Source organism: Muntiacus reevesi, chromosome 2 (assembly GCF_963930625.1).
Source record: "Muntiacus reevesi chromosome 2, mMunRee1.1, whole genome shotgun sequence".
Taxonomy (NCBI): Eukaryota; Metazoa; Chordata; class Mammalia; order Artiodactyla; family Cervidae; genus Muntiacus; species Muntiacus reevesi.
This window is the reverse complement of record NC_089250.1, coordinates 105,775,763-105,796,787: the sequence shown is the minus strand read 5'-3', so window position 1 is coordinate 105,796,787 and position 21,025 is coordinate 105,775,763. Positions and strand designations below refer to the sequence as shown.

Here is a 21,025-nt window from a genome sequence, read left to right as displayed (position 1 = left end):
AAATCACTGCGGATGGTAATTGCAGTCATGAAATTAAAACACGCTTTTTCCTTGGAAGGAAAGTTATGACCAGCCTAGACAGCATATTAAAAAGCAGAGACATTACTTTGTCAACAAAGGTCCATCTAGTCAAGGCTATGGTTTTTCCAGTACTCACGTGTGGATGTGAGAGTTGGATTTTAAAGAAGGTTGAGCGCCGAAGAATTGATGCTTTTGAACTGTGGTGTTGGAGAAGACTCTTGAGAGTCCCTTGGACTGCAAGGAGATCTAACCAGTCCATCCCAAAGGAAATCAGTCCTGGGTTTTCATCGGAAGGACTGATGCCGAAGCTGAAACTCCAATACTTCGGCCACCTGATGCGAAGAACTGACTCATTTGAAAAGACCCTGATGCTGGGAAAGATTGAGGGCCAGAGGAGAGGGGGACGACAGAGGAAGAGATGATTGGATAGTATCACCGACTCAATGGACATGGGTTTGGGTGGACTCCGGGAGTTGGTGATGGACAGGGAGGCCTGGTGTGCTGCGGTACATGGGGTCGAAAAGAATCGGATACGACTGAGCGACGGAACTGAACTGAACTGAAAAACCTTAATGGGCGCCATGAGGCATTACGAGAAAAGTCTCCTTGTCCCTATCTCCCTGATCTGGCTAGTTCAACTCTGCTCCCTTGAGAAAAACAAATCCGGACACTCAGTCTTATGGATCCTGGAAACTGTCGCGCATTCGGTTCTACACTTCGGCCATCCAGAGCGTTTTTGCTCCAGAAGTCGAACACAAACCGGATCCACCCTGCGGACGCGAGCGCGCGGGCAGCCTTTCCCGGCGCACCGCTGCCGGGCGCGGCGTGGGGAACGGCACGCTGATTGGTTGCACAAGCCAGCCTGCTCCCGCCTCGCGGCCGCTCCTGACACAGCTATTGGCCAAACGGCCGCGCGCTCAGAGCCTGCAGCCCCTCGAGCCCCTCCCGGCCGGCTTCAGCTACCCGCTGTTGCATGGGGCGCCGCCGGCGGCCGAGGGAGCGTGACTGCGCTGCGCAGGGCGCTAGGAGGCATTGTCGCCGTAAGTGGAGCAGAGATCGGCCCGGAATCGGGCACCACTTTCGTGCCCCGCAAAGTAAACGTAGTCTGAGGTTAAGCGCTGGAGGGGCTGGGGGAGAGAGGGAGAGAAATGCCCTGTTTCTGGAGAGTACCCTCCCCTCCCCCAAGTCATCCGGTGGAAGGCGCATTGGTGCACCAGTTGCGACTTCTGCAGTGCCAAGGGGCCCGACGCCAGGCCGGTTCTGGCTTGCAGACTGGGCTGGACCGCAGCTGGCTCGGGGGAGCGGGCGCCGCGGTACCAGGAAATAGGGAGCCCGGGGAAGCCGTTCCAAGAGGGCCTCCGTTCCCCGTGGGAGGCGCCCCTGTTCGAAGAGGCTATTGTAAATTTCGTCCCTCACGCCACACTTTCGGGATTTGCTTCCGCTCTGGGGGACTGCCTGTCCCAGAGCGTGCTTCTCGGCCTCGGGGTACCGCGGGAGTCCTCGGGCCCTCGGCGATCACCAGCGTTCTACCCCTCTGCCGGCTTTATTCTTCCCAGTCCCCGCCTGCCGAGCGAGCGGAGGGCCGGCGACGAGAAGCCATTGGCTGCGGGCGCCGGGGGGTGGGGAAGACGGTGAGGCGGGACCCTAGAGCGAGGCTTGGGGACCCTGCCCTGGCCACCGCGCTCAGTCCTGGGAGGTGCGGCCCGAGGATGCTTAGATGCCCATACAGAAGCGTGCCCCGGGCTCTGCGAACTCCGTGGCTCAAAAACAGGGCGGCCAGCCCGTCGCGTTGTCGCCCCAGCGGGCTTCTTCCCTTGGGTGGAGAAGTGGGTCAACTCTGTCTGGCTTCGAGTGGGCCTTCGGGGCTACGTGAGTCCGAACCAGCTGAGTTCTTCTCACTTCTCCAGTGGCTCCTTAACTTGGCGAGGTCCAGAGGACCCGCTGCAGCCAGCGGTGGTGGGGAGCTTGCACCCATGGCGCAAGAGGCTCCAGTTGCCCTGCGGGGCGGCTGCCAGGCTCTAAAGTTCCCAAGTGACCACAGCAGTAACTAAATATAGGAGCAGCTGGTGCGCACGGGGTGTTGCAGCAGCTCCTTTGCACACATCTTGGGGCTTCAGATAAGGTAGAACTCTCACTGATGAGGGCAGGAGCCCTGGGGGGAGGGCTGTGGTCAGTGTTTAAGCAAAAATCATCTCTTCCCAAACCTGTATCCAGGTCAAACCAGATTATAGATACAAGAGGGCTCTATCGCCAGCACTCACAAAGCAGGACACCTTCTTTTCTGGCATTACATTTATTATATCCTAACTTACCATCTGAAGTGGTTTAAGCTCATACTAGTAATGTCTTAGTGTGGGAAGTGCTTAACAGTTTGCAAAGATTTCTCAAAAGTTATGTATCATTTACTTCTCAAAACAACCCAGTGAGGAGGGTGTAATTTCCAGCTGACAGATGGGACTGCTCACAACAGTGATAATCTCCTCAAAAAAACTTCCCATAGTTGCCCGAAGACTTGTAGGATGGGCTGCAGCCCCCTCCCCGGGGAATCAGGGGACAGACTGGCCGCCTCTCTCTCTCTTTCTCTCGTCATTTTGGGCCCCTCTGCTCACCCCCTGCCCCTGTTTCTTCTTCCCAACCATGCCCTGTGCCCTCATGGCAGAGGGCACACTTGCTCTTCAGGCTGGCGTCGTGACCTCCAGCACATGCCTCATCCCACCTTTTGTCACCGAGTCCCTCTTACCTGATGGGCAGCTCATCCTGGCCCATGTACTGTCTCTGCACCTCTGCTCCTCCAGTGTGGGCCTAATACAAGGGCCCAGGTCACGTTTGTTGGGTTGAACATTTCCTAGGAATGGTACACACTCTGAGCAAAGAGGAGCTGGAGAGGGATGTTTTGCTGGAACAGCAATAGTGTGAGTATGAGTTTGGACCTTGTGCTGAAGGGTCTTCAGGCTTTAGAGCACTTTCCTTGAAATTTTCTAAGGCTCTGGTCTTGGGACCCCAAGCCCGGAATAGACCTGTGTGGGCTGATGGGTCCTGTTTATCTCCTTTGGGACACTCTTTGATTTTCAGCTACCACTTTCCCTGCCTGTGGGGTTGACCAAATGTCTCAAGGAGCCCAGACCTTGAGCCTGTGTGGTTGATTTGTCTTGGGGTGCTGTGGTTGGGGTCTAGTTCTGGGAGTGCTGCCTTACACACTGATTGCTCCCGCTGGCTAGCATGATCTGCCTTTCATGGAACTGAATGAGAACGGGCAGCCAGAGTGGTGGTGCTGACACGAAGATTTTGGTTGGCTCAAATTGTTTATTTAGTCAGGGGCCCCTCACATCCTAGGGCGGCCGGGGCTTCACACTTAATGAAGAGTGGGCCCATATCTCTCTCCATCACTCATGTGTGACTCAGACAATTCTCTATTTTTCTTTAAAACAATTTAAAACCAAAAAGAAAAGTGCAGTTTGCTTTATTCCACCTACAGCCCCCCAACCCCCGGCCCAACCCCTTTCTCTGTCGGCTCCTGTTACATGCTCAATAAATTCTTGCTGCTTTTTGGTCAAAGAGGTCCAGTGTTGGGTTGGTGCTGAAAGGAGCTGTCAGCGAAGTTGGGCAACCTTGTAGGATCGCTTTTGGGGACACACTCTAGACTCTCATCATCTCAAGTTTGTTCTTCCTTCAATTCTGGGGCCCTTCTACCCCATCTTGGGCCTCATATGCCTGTGGTCCTGTCACCCTACCATCTCAGTCCTGCCTGTGCCAAAGAATAACAGGCCTTGGTCACCTGACCTGCAAGAGGGACTGTTAGCTGGACTTTATAAGGAATTCTCCCTTGGTGGAGGGGTGGTTTGAGGTGAAGGAAGTGTGGTTTCCTACCCAGATAGTGGAGTGGTGTTTTTAGGCAGTTGGAACCTCTTGGGAGTCTAGGGCATATCTGTATTGTATGCAAAGCATCCTCTGGAATGTAAAGGGCCTCTTCTAGTCATTTACTTTGACAGTCAGATTTTACAGGCTGTTCCTGTTCCTGCTTTGAGGTCCATTTTCTGACCCACATTACAGGATATCTGAGCTTGCCACCACCTGGTGAGGTTTTTAATTTGACTAGTTTTTAATCAATGGGTTCTGACGTAAGGCGCTACTGCTCCCACCTGGTGGCAGCTGGTAAGAATTGCAGGTATAGTGCCTGATGGAAAATAGTCAGCCTAGACAATCCCACCAGGATTAGCACAGACCCTGGGTAAGCTTGGAGATTTACCTTCCCTTTACCCTCTTTTGTGAGGCCAGGATTGCCTTGGTGATGTTCCTTAGAAAAGCCTTCCTCATCAGAATCATAAGTCAGAGCTATTTCTTGTATTCCCTTCCTCTCTATGCTTTCCCCCTGTACCTGTGTGTGTAAGTCGCTCAGTGGGGGAGTCGCTTTTTGTGACCCCATAGACTGTAGCCCGCCAGGCTCCTCTGTCCATGGGATTTTCCAGGCAAGAATACTGGAGTGAGTTGCCATTTCTTTCTCCAGGGGACCTTCCTGACCCAGGGATTGAACCCAGGTCTCCCGCATTGCAGGCAGACTCTTTACCATGTGAGCTACCAGGGAAGCCCTAACCTATGCTCAATACATGTTTGTGATTATTAATGATGAACACTGTAGATGAGTAGAGAAGGGAGAATGGTATGTAGGAAGAAACCTAGTCTGGGAGTTAGGTTTTTTTGTTTCTAAGCCAAGAAACACCTGGAGTAACAGGCAAATTTGGCCTTGGAGTACAGAATGAAGCAGGGCAAAGGCTAACAGAGTTCTGCCAAGAGAACGCACTGGTCATAGCAAACACGCTTTTCCAACAACATAAGAGAAGACTCTACACATGGACATCACCAGATGGTCAACACCAAAATCAGATTGATTATATCCTTTGCAGCCCAAGATGGAGAAGCACTATACAGTCAGCAAAAACAAGACCAGGAGCAGACTGTGGCTCAGATCATAAACTACTTATTGCCAAATTCAGACTGAAATTGAAGAAAGTGGAGAAAACCACTAGACCATTCAGGTATGACCTAAATCAAATCCCTTATGACTATACAGTGGAAGTGAGAAATAGATTTAAGGGACTAGATCTTATAGACAGAGTGCCTGATGAACTATGGACGGAGGTTGGTGACATTGTACAGGAGACAGGGACCAAGACCTGTCTTGCAATGCAAAAAAGCAAAATGGCTGTCTGAGGAGGCCTTACAAATAGCTGTGAAAAGAAGAGAAGCGAAAAGCAAAGGAGAAAAGAAAAGATATACCCATTTGAATGCAGAGTTCCAAAGAATAGCAAGAAGAGATAAGAAAGCCTTCCTCAGTGATCAATGCAAAGAACTAGAGGAAAACAACAGAATGGGAAAGACTAGAGATCTCTTCAAGAAAATTAGAGATACCAAGGGAACATTTCATGCAAAGATGGGCTCAATAAAGGACAGAAATGGTATGGACCTAACAGAAGCAGAAGATATCAAGAAGAGGTGGCAAGAAATACACAGAAGAACTGTACAAAAAGATCTTCACAACCCAGATAATCACGAAGGTGTGATCACTCACACTCACCTAGAGCCAGACATCCTGGAATGTGAAGTCAGGTGGGCCTTAGGAAGCATCACTACGAACAAAGCTAGCGGAGGTGATAGAATTCCAGTTGAGCTATTTCAAATCCTAAAAGATGATGGTGTGAAAGTGCTGCACTCAATATGTCAGGAAAACTCAGCAGTGGCATGGGACTGGAAAAGGTCAGTTTTCATTCCAATCCCATAGAAAGGCAATGCCAAAGAATGCTCAAACTACCGCACATTGCACTCATCTCACACGCTAGTAAAGTAATGCTCAAAATTCTCCAAGCCAGGCTTCAGCAATATGTGAACGTGAACTTCCAGATGTTCAAGCTGGTTTTAGAAAAGGCAGAGGAACCAGAGATCATATTGCCAACATCCGCTGGATCATTGAAAAAGCAAGAGAATTCCAGAAAAACATCTATCTCTGCTTTATTGACTATGCCAAAGCCTTTGATTGTGTGGATCACAATAAACTGTGGAAAATTCTGAAAGAGGTGGGAATACCAGACCACCTGACCTGCCTCTTGAGAAACCTGTGTGCAGGTCAGGAAGCAACAGTTAGAACTGAACATGGAACAACAGACTGGTTCAAAATAGGAAAAGGAATACATCAAGACTGTATATTGTCACCCTGCTTATATAACTTATATTCAGAGTACATATAAGCTGGAGGAAGCAGAAGCTGAAATCAAAATTGCTGGGAGAAATATCAATAACCTCAGATATGCAGATGATACCACTCTTATGGCAGAAAGTAAAGAAGAACTAAAGAGCCTCTTGATGAAAGTGAAAGAGGAGAGTGAAAAAGTTGGCTTAAAGCTCAACGCTCAGAAAACGTAAGATCATGGCATCTGGTCCCATCACTTCATGGCAAATAGATGGGGAACCAGTGGCTGACTTTATTTTTCTGGGCTGCAAAATCACTGCAGATGGTGATTGCAGCCATGAAATTAAAAGATGCTTACTCCTTGGAAGGAAAGTTATGACCAACCTAGACAGCATATTAAAAAGCAGAGACATTACTTTGTCAACAAAGGTCTGTCTAGTCAAGGCTGTGGCTTTTCCAGTACTCATGTGTGGATGTGAGAGTTGGACTGTAAAGAAAGCTGAGCGCCAAAGAATTCATGCTTTTGAACTGTGGTGTTGGAGAAGACTCTTGAGAGTCCCTTGGACAGCAAGGAGAGCCTACCGGTCCATCCCAAAGGAGATCAGTCTTGGGTTTTCATTGGAAGGACAGATGTTGAAGCTGAAACTCCAGTACTTTGGCCACCTGATGGGAAGAGCTGACTCATTGGAAAAGACCCTGGTGCTGGGAAAGATTGAGGGCAGGAGGAGAAGGGGATGATAGAGGATGAGATGGTTGGATGGCATCACCGACTCAATGGACATGTGTTTGGGTGGATTCTGGGAGTTGGTGATGGACAGAGAGGCCGGGTGTGCTGCAGGCCATGGGGTCGCAGAGTCAGACACGACTCAGTGACTGAACTGAACTGAGCTGATTTACCTCTCTTCTTGGTTCCTCAGGATTCTCATTCATAAAGGCATTCAACTGAGTCCGCAAGTTTCCAGCAGCATTGCTGTGACTTAGGCTTAGGAGGATGGTCTTATAGGTAGCAGGGGGGAGGTGTTGAGTCCAGTTTGCGATAGTCTGAACTATTCCCTTCTGTTCTATCCTGGCACATCTTATGCAAATTGCCCACCTGGCCTTGTTACAACTCATGACCCTTCTATTTAGACAGTATCTTTGTTGTAAGAGTTGGTTGACTTGTATTTAGATTTGAAACTCAAATGATGGCTGTTGATCGATGTCACCATTGGGGGATACCAACTGAGCATTTTCTTAGTATGTGGTATAAAGTGCAGGGGGAAAGCACAGTATATATCTGCTCCCTGCCTTAAGTTGCCTGCAGGTCAACTGGGGGGACAAGTATGTATATTTTTAAAGGCTCATAAATAACCCAGGTTTGTGCCAAGGCTTTAAGTGCTACTGAAACTCAAGGAGAAGAGAGTGCTGAGGGTTGGGGCAATCTGGGAAGATTTCCTGGAGGTACAAAGATAAGAAGTTCTATTCATTCCTTAAAGATGAGTTCCACTGACTTGTTCGTTCAGAGTCATATGGATATTTAACTGGGATTAGGTGCTGGCGTCACGTCTGCACATGTCCTGCTTTATCCTTTCAGCTAGCGTTTAGGAAGTAACTTACGTGTCCTGAGCCCTAATCTAGAAAGGTATGTATTTTTTGTTCAATCCTCATTTGAACCCAGAGTGGTAGGTATTACTAGATCTCTTACTCAGATGAAGAAACTGGGGCATGGAGTAGTTAAGAATCTTTCTCAAGCCTTCGCAATTAAGAAACGCCAGAGCTGGGCATTAGGCCTGTGTATATCCTTGGCGAGATACAAGCACACACTGAACTCATCACTGACTCTCCCTGAGCAGCTGAGTGGGCTTGACTGGGCCTCCATGTCCAGTTGAGCTCATGTGGACTTTTCCTTGGTGTCTGTTGGCAGTTCTGAGCAGTACCCTCACCCGCTTCTCTCTGCCCTTCACATTGTCCTGTCTTTGACTCTCAGATGTGTTCAGTAGAGCTCCTTGAGCTGTCTGTGGATCTGGAATTGCGAACCAGGAGCAAAAACGGGCAGCGACCTTGGCCTCAAGTTCATTTTCTCCACGGGGTGCTACCGCTGGCGGTGTGAGTGACTTTTGTAAAGAAGAGAACACTAGATGTGGAGTTCAGTTAGATTATTGCCATTTACTTACTTTGTTTGACCTTGGCCAGCTTCCTTGAGTCTCTCTGCCTCAGTTTCCTTCTCTGTAATAAAAAGGAGTTGGAGGCATTTCCTGAGTCCCTATTGTCTTCAGCACTTGATCATTTTGATTGTGTCCTCATCCTTTTTTTTTTTTTGGCTCTGCCACACAGCATGTGGGATCTTAATTCCCAGACCAGGGATCAAACCCACACCCAGTGCAGTGGAAGCACGGTGTATTAACTACTGGACCACCAGGGAAATCCCATCCTCACCCTTCTTTAACCCTCTTCTATGCAGTGAATCCAGTCTCCCTCCTCTCATTTTCCTGCCCCTATTTCTTTTCCCCTGGGGTCTTGCCGATAAACTCAGAATCAGGGTGACAATTAGGTCTGTGACTAAAACTGTACCCTTCCCTCCTTACTGCCTCATGGGGAGGGAATTCTTAGAGACCACCCACTCTCCAAACGGTGAGCTCCGACCCAGCAGAGATTTTGTGTCCTCACTTCCCACTTGTGGAAGGAGCCTGGCAAAGGTGGGTGAGGAGAACTGGGGACTGGAGGAGTGGACAGGGCTTTGAGGCTGTGGGATGGAGGGACAGGTGTCTCTCCTTGCACCTGGCTGCACCCTGCCTCCTCCCCACTGCCCTGCCAGTTCAGTGAGTCACAGGCCAGCACACACCAGAGTCCTCACACCTGCCTGGACATGGGTTGAGGTCTTGGCAAGGTCACACATGTTAACCCTCCCAGGAAGCTGGTAGGGCCGGGCTGATGGGTGGATCAGGCTCTCTGAGGGCTGAGCTAGATGTCGCCTGGGCTCTGGGCCCCTCAGGAGGAGGTGAGTGGCCTGAGGCCCTCCCTGCAGACTTCCTGCAGCCTGGGTCCCTGGGTAAGGCGGGTCAGGGGTGAGTCCTTGACTGATTGTGGGTGGGCACTTCATGGCCCTGTGTCTTCCCTGGCACAGGTTCCTTTGTGAGCAGCAGACCAGCCTGGTGGCTGGCGACAGGATACCCGCATCTGCATGCTGAGGAAGATGGGTGAGGCCGTGGCCAGAGTTGCGAGGAAGGTCAACGAGACCGTGGAGAGCGGCTCCGACACCCTGGGTGAGTGAGGGCATGACTTTTCCAGCTGCAGCCCCCCCTCCGTGGTTTATTGAATCGGGCTGGAAATGAGATAGAAGGGGAAGGTGAAAGACACAGTATCAGTATGCACCCTTTGGCATAAAGGGCAGTGTTCCATGGACTTTTATTGTAATTGTGTTCAATTTGTATACATGGGGTCCCAGCATAAGACATGTTTCTTGCTATGGGTCATAATCAAAGAGGTTTGGAAAGCGCCGAGTAGGGGTGTCATCTGCTGGGAGCCTGTCTGCTTGCCCTCAGACTATTGACAGCTGCAAATATGCATGTGCCCTTGGACCAGGTGATGGTAGATGACACTCCAAGTAGCCCCAGGATGTGCACAGGTGCCTCATGAATCTTGCTGAATCTTCACAGCCTCCCCGTGATGGATGTTACTCACCAGGCATGACTAGCCACAGATTTCAGATGAGGAGATGGAGGCTGAAGGCCAAGTGGGCTTTTTCCATGTCACCCAGCCAGGAGGCCCCTTTTCACTCCACTGTTTTAATTGAATCATGTCATATATATTGTTGAACTGGTCATAGCATTTTAGCCCACGTAGCTACCCTAAGGCTGTAAACACATAGGCAAACCATCCCATTTAATTTAATTCAGTAGATATTTATTGGGGATTCTCTGGTGGCTCAGATGGTAAAGAATCTGCCTGTAATGCTGGAGACTTAGGTTTGATCCTGGGTTGGGAAGGCCCCCTGGAGAAGGGAATGGCAATCTACTCCAGGACTCTTGGCTGGAGAATCCCATGGACAGAGGAGCCTGGCAGGCTACAGTCCATGGGGTTGTGAAGAGTTGGACACGACTGAGTGACTAACTCATTCACTTTCAGATATTTATTGACTTTCCACCATATATAAGAGTGTGTGTGTGTGGTCTCTGTGTGTGACCTGCTGGGACCCCTTAGAGTCACAGGTGTGTGGCAAGAACACAGAGGAGGTGAGTGCAGACCTGCCCAGGAGATGACTGTACAAGTGGTTGGATTGGGATTTGAGTTGGACCTTTGGCACACAGAGAGGAATTTCACCAGCGGGTAGGCGTGTGTGTTCTTGTGTCTGTCTGTCTGTCTTATGGAGGAGCATTTCCGAGAAAGTTACTGCCTGAGAGGTTGGGAAGGTGGAGTGTTTCTGCTAGCAGCCTTTGGTCAGGTGTCTCTGAGGATCTTAGGGAAGGAGGTGGTGGCCCAGAAAGTAGAGGGATACTCAGCCTTCAATATGTACTTGGTCACCACCTCTTCCAGGAAGCCCTCAGCCCTGCCTGATCCACCCCTTGCTCCCTTCCTCCTCTAGAGCACTCCTTCAGTGTCCCTGGAGGGCAGAGATCCTGTGTCTTTTGTCCCCCACCTGCCAAGAGCCAGAGCAGTGTCCGGCACTTTGTAAGCATATAGTGGTGTTGGCTGAACTGAACAATAGTGAGAGAAACATCTCTGCCAGCAAACAGACTTGAAGATAGCCATTGGCTTTTTAAAAAAATATTCATTTATTATTAAAATTTATTTATTTATTTGTTTATTTGGCTGTGCCAGCTCTTAGTTGCTGCACATGGGATCTTTGGTCTTCATTGTGGCATGTGGGTTCATGTGGCATGTGGGATCTAGTTCCCTGACCAGGGGTCAAACCTAGGCCCCCTGCATTGGGAGCATGGAGTCTTAACCCCTGGACCACAAAACTCAGCCTTTGATTTGGGAGGGAGGCCTAGCAGGGGGCTGTGGGGAGTGGGGGAGGGGAGAACTTTTGCCTGGGGAGCTGAGGGCTGAGGGCCCTCAGGAGAGGAACTCTGGAATCCTGTGCTGGTCACTCATATGGTTGCATTTACCTGAGTGCTCAAGGCTCTCCTCCACTGTTATGGCCTGGGTTTGAACCCCCAGGCTGCCACCTACTAGCCTGCTCCCTTAACAGATTGCTTTACCTCTGGGAGTCTTGATTTCTTCATCTATAAAATGGGGGTGGTAACTGTGCCTCCCTCATCAAGGTGGTAGGAGCAGTTATTAAATGCCAGACATCGCTGTCAGCACTTTACTGGTTTTGACTCATTTAATTCTCACAACTGTAAGCCAGAGGTGATATTAATATCCCCATTTTACAGATGAAGAAACTGGAGCATGGAACTTTTTAATGCAGTGTTTCTAAGTGTTCCTTAGCATTAGGGTATTTACCTTGTCTCCTCTGCTCTATTTCTTTTGAAGTAGGAGACTTCCCTTGTGGTCCAGCGTTTAAGACTCTGCCTTCCAATAAAGGGGGTGCGGGTTCAATTCCTTGTTGGGGAACTAAGATCCCACATGCCAAAAAGGTGAAAAAAAGAAATGAAGTAGGAGCTTCCTCTGTTTAACAGGTGCTGGAGCTGAGGCTGAGGGTGTGGATGACCTACTAGTGACACAGCTGTTCAGAGATGGAGCCAGGTTCAGCACAGGTCTGAGTAACTTAGCCCTGCCTTTCCCATGCACCCCTGCTGGCCCCATTGTGGGGAGGGGGCGGCCAGGAAGAGGAGAACTTGGAGACCTGAGTAATCCTCCTCCCTTCTTAGGTTGCCTCTCCTCCCACACCATTTTGGAACCACAGTCAGCCTACCTTGTCCTTTGAAAGGAGGAAAATAATGAGAGTCTAATATCTGCCTGGCCATTTAAGATGTCTTAGGTGGTAAGGAGAAAGGGGCTGCCCTCATAGGCTATATCTGCTTACGTGCAAACCGTGGACCCCACTCTAGAGCTTTCACAGTGGAATCTCAGAAGGTGGGCGTGATGACCTACATGTTAACATGAACTCTGTATGATTCTTCTCTGCCTTGAATTTTGGGAACCACTGGCTTACTATTTACAATCTGGAACTTTCTTTTCCTGGCATGTTATAGGGTACTGGCCAGGGGTTGGAGGTATTATCTGGGTAGGTCTCTAGATATCTCTGTGTGTGTGTGTGTGTGTGTGTGTGTGTGTGTGTGTGTGTGTGTGTGTGTGTGTGTGTGTGTGTCTGGGTAGGTCTCTAGATATCTGTCTGTGTGTGTGTGTGTGTCTGTGTGTGTGTGTGAGACAGAGAGAATGAATATGAACATGGACTTGACCCGTCCCCAGGGAACTGAGGGGATAGGGTGGGTGCTGTGAGATAACCAAGTGGGGAGATCCAGATCCTTCTCCCCCTTCCCCTCCAGCCCTCCCTCCCTCCCAGGCTCACTCACACTTGGGCCACTTTTCTCCTGACTCACCAGTAGATGGCACCTTGTTACCAGCCGACCTGGTGACAGGCAGCTAAGCCCAGGCCTTGACCAGGCTGTGGCTGGGTGTGAGCTCCTGGTCCTGACCAGGGCTTCCCCGCCCAGGCCAGCTCACATTCTGTGTCTCCAGTCCTAGCTGACTCCGCAGCCATCTGATTTGGCAGCTCCTTTCTTGAGCAAGGGTGCTGAGGAAGTGTCAGGAAGCACTCCGTATATACTCACTGGATCAGAATAACATCTTCCCTTGGGTCAGACACTGCCACCGGCTCCTTTGTCAACAGACACACAATGAACACGTACTATATGTGCCTTCCCTGGAGGACTCAAGTGCCCCAGAAGTGCCCAGTCTAGAGGAGGAGGCAGACGCGCACACACCCCGAGGGAGGGGGGCAGCCAGGGTTTGTGGTGGGAGCAGTCTTTCTTGCCCCAGGAGGGGCGTGTGGGCCTACAGTTCCTAGCCTAGCGCCCAGGAGGCCGGTGGTGTTTGTGGAGGAGGGGTGTGTGTTGTGTGTTTTGCTGCTGTGTCACCGGGCCTGGGGAGTCCTGAGGGTCAGCTGGGTACAGGTCAGCTCTGAAGGCGTGGAGTGGGGAGCCGGCTTTCACAGGGCAACCCTGAGCCTGGCTGGGGGCCAGGCTTCATGTTTGTCATGAAGGCTGGAAGCTTCAAACCTGCCATCCTCTACATCTTGCCTCTCAAGTGGGGAAGCGGGCTGGGGTGGGGTTTGCCAGGGGAGGAAGGGATAACCCCTGCTGCTCTCCCCACTCTGTTTCCTAAAAGGAAAGCATGATGTGAGGGGTGACTCGAAGCCTTCTGCCTAAAACTCCACCTCTAGACTTGGTCTCTCTGGATAGGGGGTGCTGGGAGGCTGAGAACTGACCTTGATCCTCCCCTCCCCTTTACACCCCTGAGCAGAGGGCTTTTCTCCTCGAGGGCTCAGCACTTACTTGAAACGAAGGCTTTATATCCCTCACTGGGTGTTTCTCAGTCTTGGCACTGTAGACTCTGGGGGCTGGATGAGTCTTGGTGGGGGGCTGTCCCGTGCATTGTAGGGCGTTCCGCAGCTTTGCTGGTCTCTCCCCACTGTATGCTCATAGTCCCCTCTGCTGCTCTCCCTCCAAGTTGTGACAACCGTGTCTTCAGGCCCTACCAAGGGTCCCCTGGCAGCAGAACTCCCCTCCACTGAGAACCACTGCTCTAGGAGGTCATGCCTGTAAGTTGTTGAGGCTGATGGCCCGTACAGTCAGCTCTGCTGTGGCAGGACTGGAGCCAAGTGGAGTGTGGTCGGTGAGCTGAGAAGGAAGATGGGAGCTCTGTTTTGTGGAAAGGGCTCTGATCCAGAAATCAGGAAGCTGGGGTTCTGGATCTCACCTAACCCCAACTATGGGTCAGTTTCCTGACTGTAAAGGTGAGGTTCCAGCTCTGAGCTTTTGTAATTCTCTCTCTTTTAAACCCTCATTGGCTTCCACCTGCACAGAGAGCAAAACCCAGGCCAGTACTGCAAACCTGGGAGTGACTGACACCTGCCAATTTCTCCCACTGCACTTTGGGCCCCTCAGGGCTTCTCTCATTATATCCAGCCAGATTGGCCACCTTTCAGTTCCTTGGACTGCTAAACTCCTTCCAGTCTCAGGGTCTTTGCACATGATGTTTTCTTTGCTGGGATGTTGTTCCTTGTTCTTCATGGCAGGGCCCTTCTCATACCTTAAGTTTCAAACTAAGTGTTTCTTATTTAAAGAGGCCTCCCTGGCTTTCTTTTCTAAGTGGCCTTCACATAATCATTTTTCTTAAAAAAAAAAAATAAGGCTGTGAAAAGGTATACACAAGTAGCAAAGTTCATAAGATCATATATAGTTAGTTCAGCAGACATTTATAAATGAAAACTCATGTAACTACCACCCAAGTCTAGAGGTGGAATATTGCCAGAATCTCCAGAAGCCGCTCCCTCCTGAGAGGTAACCACTCTCCTAACTGTTGTGATGAGCTTTTCCTTCCTTTCTTTAGTTTGATTTTGCTCTTCTTTAGTTTTTGGCCCTTGGGTTCTGGAGAGAGCAGGATGTGGGTGCTGGTGGGACGGATCAGGAGGTCTTGTGTCAACAGGATGTGCTAGTGCAGAGAGAGGGGTGGAGGTGAGACCCTGCTGGGGGGTTGCCATGTGAGCGTATCATTCAGGGGTAAATAACCAGTGTGGAAAGGAAAGCCAGTAGAGCTTTCAGAGCGCTTACGGGTTTCATTGGCACGAGGCAGTAGCCTGTGGTGCAGAAATGCGGGGCCTGGGCCTGGGCCGCCTTCTCATTTCAGAGATGATTGAGTGATGTCAGCCCAGCCCAGCATGCCTGTGGCATTCTGGCTGCTTCTGAACTGACCCAGAGAGATGGAGAGAGATTGCCATGTCCAGGTGGGCGGGACTGAGCTCACTGTTCAGGCAGGCGAGGAGGAGCTCGGGTAGGGATTTCTGGCTATCCTTTTGCACCATGCCACGGTCTGGCATTGCCTCTTTGCGCTCAGATTGGCATGGACTCAGTTGGGGCCTTTCTGGAGCTCCAGCCTTGCGTATAAAAGGGGCTGTGGAGGGAAAGGGAACAGCTTAGTCTTGGAAGGCCGCTCTTAAGATGGAGAGAGAATGTGTTCTGTGGCTCCAGCCTGGGCATTTGCACTCTGAGAAATACTTTTAAAACTGTATATGTTTAACTTGGCGGGGGGGGGTGGGGGGGTGGGGGGCGGGAGTTGGGCTTCCCTGGTGGCTCAGGCGGTAAAGAATCTGCCTGCAGTTCAGGAGACATGAGTTTGATCCCTGGATCAGGAAAATCCCCTGGAGGAAGGCTTGGCAGCCCACACCAGTATTCTTAACCTGGAGAATCCCATGGACAGAGGAGCCTGACAGACTATAGTTCATGGGGTCGCAAAAGAGTTGGACACAACTGAGTGACTAACACTTTCACTTCACTTAAGAGGGATGTGAGGAAGGCTCCAGAAGGAGGCATATGTATTTATACATATAGCTGATTCACACTGTACAGCAGAAACTAACACGAATTGTAAAGCGATTATACTCCAATTTAGAAAATCTATGTATGTTTAACCTAAAACAATAAGTTTTCCATGTATCTAGTGCACCAAACACAAGGCCCACAGAGTAAGCAGAGAGACTGGGCGTCTCCCCATCCCGTCCTCTGCTCCGCTGGGCCCCCAGCACAGTGTGCTGTGGAACTAGAGGGGCTGTTATGTTACCCTGGCTGGCTCTAGAGTGCTAGAGATGAGGATGGGCCCTGAGGTTGTTTCAGTTTATAGCAGTGGTGGGACAGGATCCCAAAGCCCTTTAGTTGTGGCTCAAGTCTCTCTACAGGGGGGGTCCCTGAGTCCTCATCTCAGGGGAAGAAGCTCTAATGGCCAGAGCCCCAGCCCTCCCCTCCCAGCCGTGCTGACCTCAGACTTCTGGAAGGAGGGAGAATAAGGATTGCGGGGTGTGGGGGTCTGTGGTGGACACTCAGTATAGCCCCCTGGGATGCTGCCTGACACAGTGCTGATGCTCAGAAGACATGGATTGAATGGATGGAGGAATTCCTTCATCCTGTTGGGTACAAACTGCTCAGTCTTCTCCCCTTAGCTTTCTGTTCATTGCTCAGTCTACAGAAACCACCCCAGCTATGAAGGCCAGTCTAGCCATGAGGGGCCTCCAGGGAAGCTTGGTGGGAGGTGGAGGTCTCATCACAGTGGGGACACAGGGACCTAGGTGGTATGGTGACCTGTGGAGATGCTGCAAGTCCTGGAGGTGGCCGCCGGGCAGCCAGCCAACGGCATGGCATGTCGAACACGTGCAGAACCTAAAGTGAACTAAGTAAGAGTGAGTTCCCCTTCTATTGTTTTGAGATGTGTACACACTGGGCAGTAGTTTAGCATACGTGCTGAGGGGGTTGCACAGAAGAGGCAGCATTTTAGCTTCACCTAAAGGATGGAGCAGGTTTAAGGATGTAGGTGTGGGATGGGAGTGAGGAGAGGGGTGGTCTCAGTGAGCTTGTCTGAGCAAAGGTGGGGCAGCGTGCAGGTAGGTGCGGGTGATGAGAATAGCAAGACTGAGACACGGGAGAACCAAGGGAGCTGAGCAGGGAGAGGAGGTAGAGGGTGACTCAGATCTCAGAAGGCCTCGAGTGCCACCTTAAGTATTCCTCCAGTGACGCTTCTGTCTTACACAGGGGTTAAGTTCTAAAGAGAGCCTGAAAAGTGATCTTCAGAGTCAGAATGACTCATGACAGATAATAATGAGCTTCCGTGTATTTCTGTTTTTTTTTTCCTGCTTGCACGGTGGTGCATGCCGGATTTTAATTCTCTAACCAGAGACTGAACCCATGCTTCCTGTAGTGGAAGTGTGGAGCCTTAACACTGGACCACCAGGGGAACCCCTGAGCTTACAAGTATTTAATACCCACAGCTCATTCAGTCCTCACAACTGCCCTGTGACTTGATTGTCACTCAGCCTTAAGAGGTAACTGCTGTTATTGTCCCCATTTTCCACAGAAGGAAACTGAGGCACAGAAAAGCTAAGCAACTTCCACAAGTCTGGGGAGTTGCACCAGGCGCTGAGACTGCAGAGCCCATGTTCTTACCCTTGTGTTCACCTGCAGCCTGGGGCAGACTGTTCTGATGGTTGGGTACCAGGTGACGTTGCCGGCTTGTGGAGAGCCATCCCACACCCTATTTGTAGGAAACATGTCCCTTCAAAACCACTAGTGTCACGCTTAGCATCTGAGCTCTGTAAGTTAGATGGGGGCTCCATCTGCTGGTCTGGGCAGCAGTGGGGAGCCCCTGGCAGGTTCTGAGCGGGGAGTAGCGTGAGGTGATCCTGGCTGGGTTCTGGTGGAGCAGTGCAGGGCATAGGATGGATGTGAGATCGTGGAAGGGATAGCAAGAAAGAGGCATTTTCCATGGCTGGGCCCATCCTGGTGTGGTCTTGACCTGAGAGAGGGAGCTGGCAGGAGGGTGTAAGGAAGGAGAGGCTTTGGATGGGGCTGGGCAGCTGACTGGTTGTGGGGGGCATAGATGGTCATGATGTAGCTGAAACAGGGACACCTGGGCCGTTTGGGTGGATAAGGGGACTCTGATGAGCCGGGGTCCCCAAGGGACACCCCTGAAGAAGCACATAGCAGGGAAGTAAGGGCAGAAGTGCTGCTGCCCCAGAGAGGCCCTACTTCCGGTGTCCCTGACAGCCCCAGTGTATCTGTCATCCCTCCCACCAGGACAGACCAGCAGGCGTCCTAAGAAGCAGGTGGTTACACAGGCTGCCTGGCTGCCCTGTGTCCTTGGCACTGGGAAATGCATTTTTTTGAAGACAAAGAGGACTATCCTTTGAAGCCATGTGGATAATTATGCAGCTTTAAAAAATGTATGTTGGTAAAAAAACGAAAATGTTCTGCTCAGAAGGATAATCAAATAGATAATTTTGTGGCATCAAAAGCTTGGATTACTTAATTTTTAGACTTGGGGAGGTGATTTAGCAAGGTTGAGAAGGTTATTAAAATGAAATGCTTTCAGAAATGCAAGCATGGCTCTGGCTGACAAGACAGCTGGGAATCAGGGGAGGTGGGACAGGGGCCTGGCGAAGCCAGTCCTGTTGGAATGGAGCCCTGACACATCCCGAGCTGTAAGTGTGGTGACCCAGGCTGAAATGAGTGGTCTGTGTTTGCCTTTAAATGTTAGGAAATTGTAGTTTATTCAGAGTTGTTTAATTTTTTTTTTTTTTTTTTTTTTTTTAACAAATGACTGGTATTTTATACACTGCATTTTCTTCAGAAAATCGAGAGCAAAAGATTGCTCATATTTCCGTAACAGTTCAACACTGCAGACTGGAAACAGAAACTATTGAGTAAACAGCTGAATTTGCACATGAAGCTTACTTCCCCCTTGCAGAATTCAAGGTTTCTCAGAAGTCAATACAGAGTCGAAAGCAGTGGATAAAACTTTGCAGATTGCTTGTGCTTGTTCCAGACTGTTGCACTGGTAAACCCACAGGCTATATTCTTGGTTGCTCGCATCTGTGGTCTTCAGAGCCAGTAAGCTCTTTCCTGCCCCAAGACCGTCGTCGTAACATACCATCCGGATGATTAAATACAGAGCGTGCCGATGCAGAACGTCATACTGATCTGATGTGGACACTTTTATACCGTACTTGGAAACTCCCATAATAAATTCTTCCTCCAGTGGAACGAAGGGCAACTTTCCATCTTGCTGAGCAACATCTATATAATTTATCAGGTCCAGTGGCCCTTCGAGACTTTTGCCCTCTGAGAGTTTCAGTTTCTCAATGGCACCAACATACTTTATTCGAAATTCTGCACAGGTGTCTGAATTGTTGTTGCTTTGTCCTGAGCTCTTGGTGGAATCGGTGTCAAGGCTTGCCACGGTGCTGGACCGTGAGAGCCCCCCAAGGCTGGAGTCTACAGACTTGCTCTTGGTACTGATTTCACTGCTCTGGGAACTGCTACTGCTGTGGCGCTTTTTGCCTTTCCGAAACATCTTCCACCATAGCTTGATCCACAGGCTCCTTGCAGAATCGAATGCTATTCTACTGTCTTCAAAGGTTCCACAGACAGCAGTCTGCAAAGATAGCTTCCTTTCACTCTGACATGGTCAGCTCTTGACAGAAAAACAGGGTACCTCCGCGCCGTCCGCGCTCAGGCGTCAGACACCCCCAGCCCGGGCAGCCAGAGGAGCCCCGGCGGCTCCTCGGGTTCTAATTCCCCAGAGTTGTTTAATTATGAGCTGCTTAATTGGCATTAGCCTCATCGTGGTTGACTATGTTTTGTTAGGATGCGTATTTTTGTCATGCTCCAATTTGTCCCCAGAATTTTATAATTCTGTCAAGTTCATTTTGGCAACATGTATTCACTGTGTGCTATATCTGTCTGTGTAACGCTCTGCAGAGGATGGAAAGGTGAGAGGAGGAGTAGGGGGCTGATTACTGAGCTATAGCAGATGTAGCATTATTCTATGCACTTGCTGGTTTTGCTGCCTGGATCATCCTTTGCTCAGATCTTTGCATACCCTGCTCCTTCTTTTTAATTCTTATCTCAGCTAAATGCCACTTCCTCCAAGAAACCCTCCTTGACCACCCTAATGAGGTTGCTGCCCTTGCCTCTGTCTCAGTTACCTGCTCTCCCACTACACCAGTTTATTTTTTTTGAGAGCAGTGTCACTGCCTGACATTCTTTCAGTATTTGCCACTGTATTTACCACTCTAATCCCCAGACTGGTGTGTGAGCTCCTTGAGGCCAGGGACTCTGTCTTGCTCACCACTGTATTCTCCTGAGCATGTACTAGATACACAGGAGATCTTTGTCACATAAATGATTGCATCTGATATTCTCAACAGCTCTGGACGGGTGATGTTTTCACGTCACTCATAGAAAGGGCAAACTGAGGCTCCGAGAGCTGCAGTGGTTTACCTGGATTCTCACAGCCAGCAAATTTAACGCTGGAGTTTGAACTTGAGTCTGTTGGCCTCTCCTGCCTCAGTGGGATCTCATTAATCCTTGCTCTCAAGGAGCTCTCCACCCAGCCAGGAAGAGTGAGACATACACGTTAGTCATTCCCACACAAGACACACAGGCGAGGTGCCCTGATAGGCGCAAACATACAATGGGAACGTGAGGGCAGGAGCAGTCCCATCACGTGAGGACGTGGGCAGAGGCTTCTGGGAGAGGTGACATTTAGACAAGACCTTGTAACATGGTGTTGATGGGAAAGAAAGATTTTGAGGATGGGGGAGCACATTCTACTCAATGTGAACAAAAGCAGCGGAAATACAGAGGTGGGAAAATAAAGGGAGTTTGCCAAAAACAGTCTGGGTCAGGTGGAGGGTGGCCTTAGTCTCAAGCAGGGTACCTAAGAGGGGAGGTTGGACCCGGATCCCTTGGTGGGAAAGCCAGGCTGCAGAGATTGGGTTCATCCTGTGTGGCTGGGGAGGCCTGCAGGTTCTTGAATGGAGAGAGGTATTCAGGTGATGGGGGTGGCGGGCCAGGGGCAGGGTGTGGAGGCCAGGGAGAGTCCTCAGTGAGAAAGCAGCCATGGTCATGGTCAAGATGGATTTCAGGGTTAATGAGCTGGTTTCTTTCAGTTAACCGTAAAACCATAATAGAATAATCACATCTTTGCCACTGGCAGGATGGTTCTTACCATGAGTTCAAAGCCTAAACAGATATTAGCTCATTCTTTTCTTCATTCCCTGAAAGGGTATTTGAACCCCCATTTTATAAAGGCGGACCCCACGACAAAGCTTCCTGGTGGTGAGGGGTATGGTTAGGTCCAGAAGTGTTTGCCCAGCTCTGTGCTGGGCCCGAGGGGTCGTCAGCAGGC

The 21,025-nt window shown here is 50.2% G+C and overlaps 2 protein-coding genes across 5 annotated transcripts in view; one reads left to right on the top strand and one right to left on the bottom strand.

Annotated features, from left to right (window-relative positions):
* The first annotated feature begins 951 nt into the window (after positions 1-951).
* LRRC20 (leucine rich repeat containing 20) overlaps positions 952-21,025 on the top strand; it is a 76,405-nt gene continuing 56,331 nt past the window's right edge. For all 4 annotated transcript variants that reach the window (XM_065922505.1, XM_065922504.1, XM_065922508.1 and 1 more), the window contains exons 1-2: positions 952-1,061; positions 9,306-9,444. In XM_065922505.1, the coding sequence (XP_065778577.1) occupies positions 9,363-9,444 (82 nt within the window). In that variant the 5' untranslated portion in view covers positions 952-1,061; positions 9,306-9,362. The remainder of the gene's footprint in view (positions 1,062-9,305; positions 9,445-21,025) is intronic.
* Positions 18,431-19,405, bottom strand: LOC136158112 (integrin beta-1-binding protein 1). Its single transcript, XM_065919877.1, has one exon. The coding sequence runs from the start codon at positions 19,184-19,186 to the stop codon at positions 18,584-18,586; it is 603 nt and encodes a 200-aa protein (XP_065775949.1). The 5' UTR covers positions 19,187-19,405; the 3' UTR covers positions 18,431-18,583.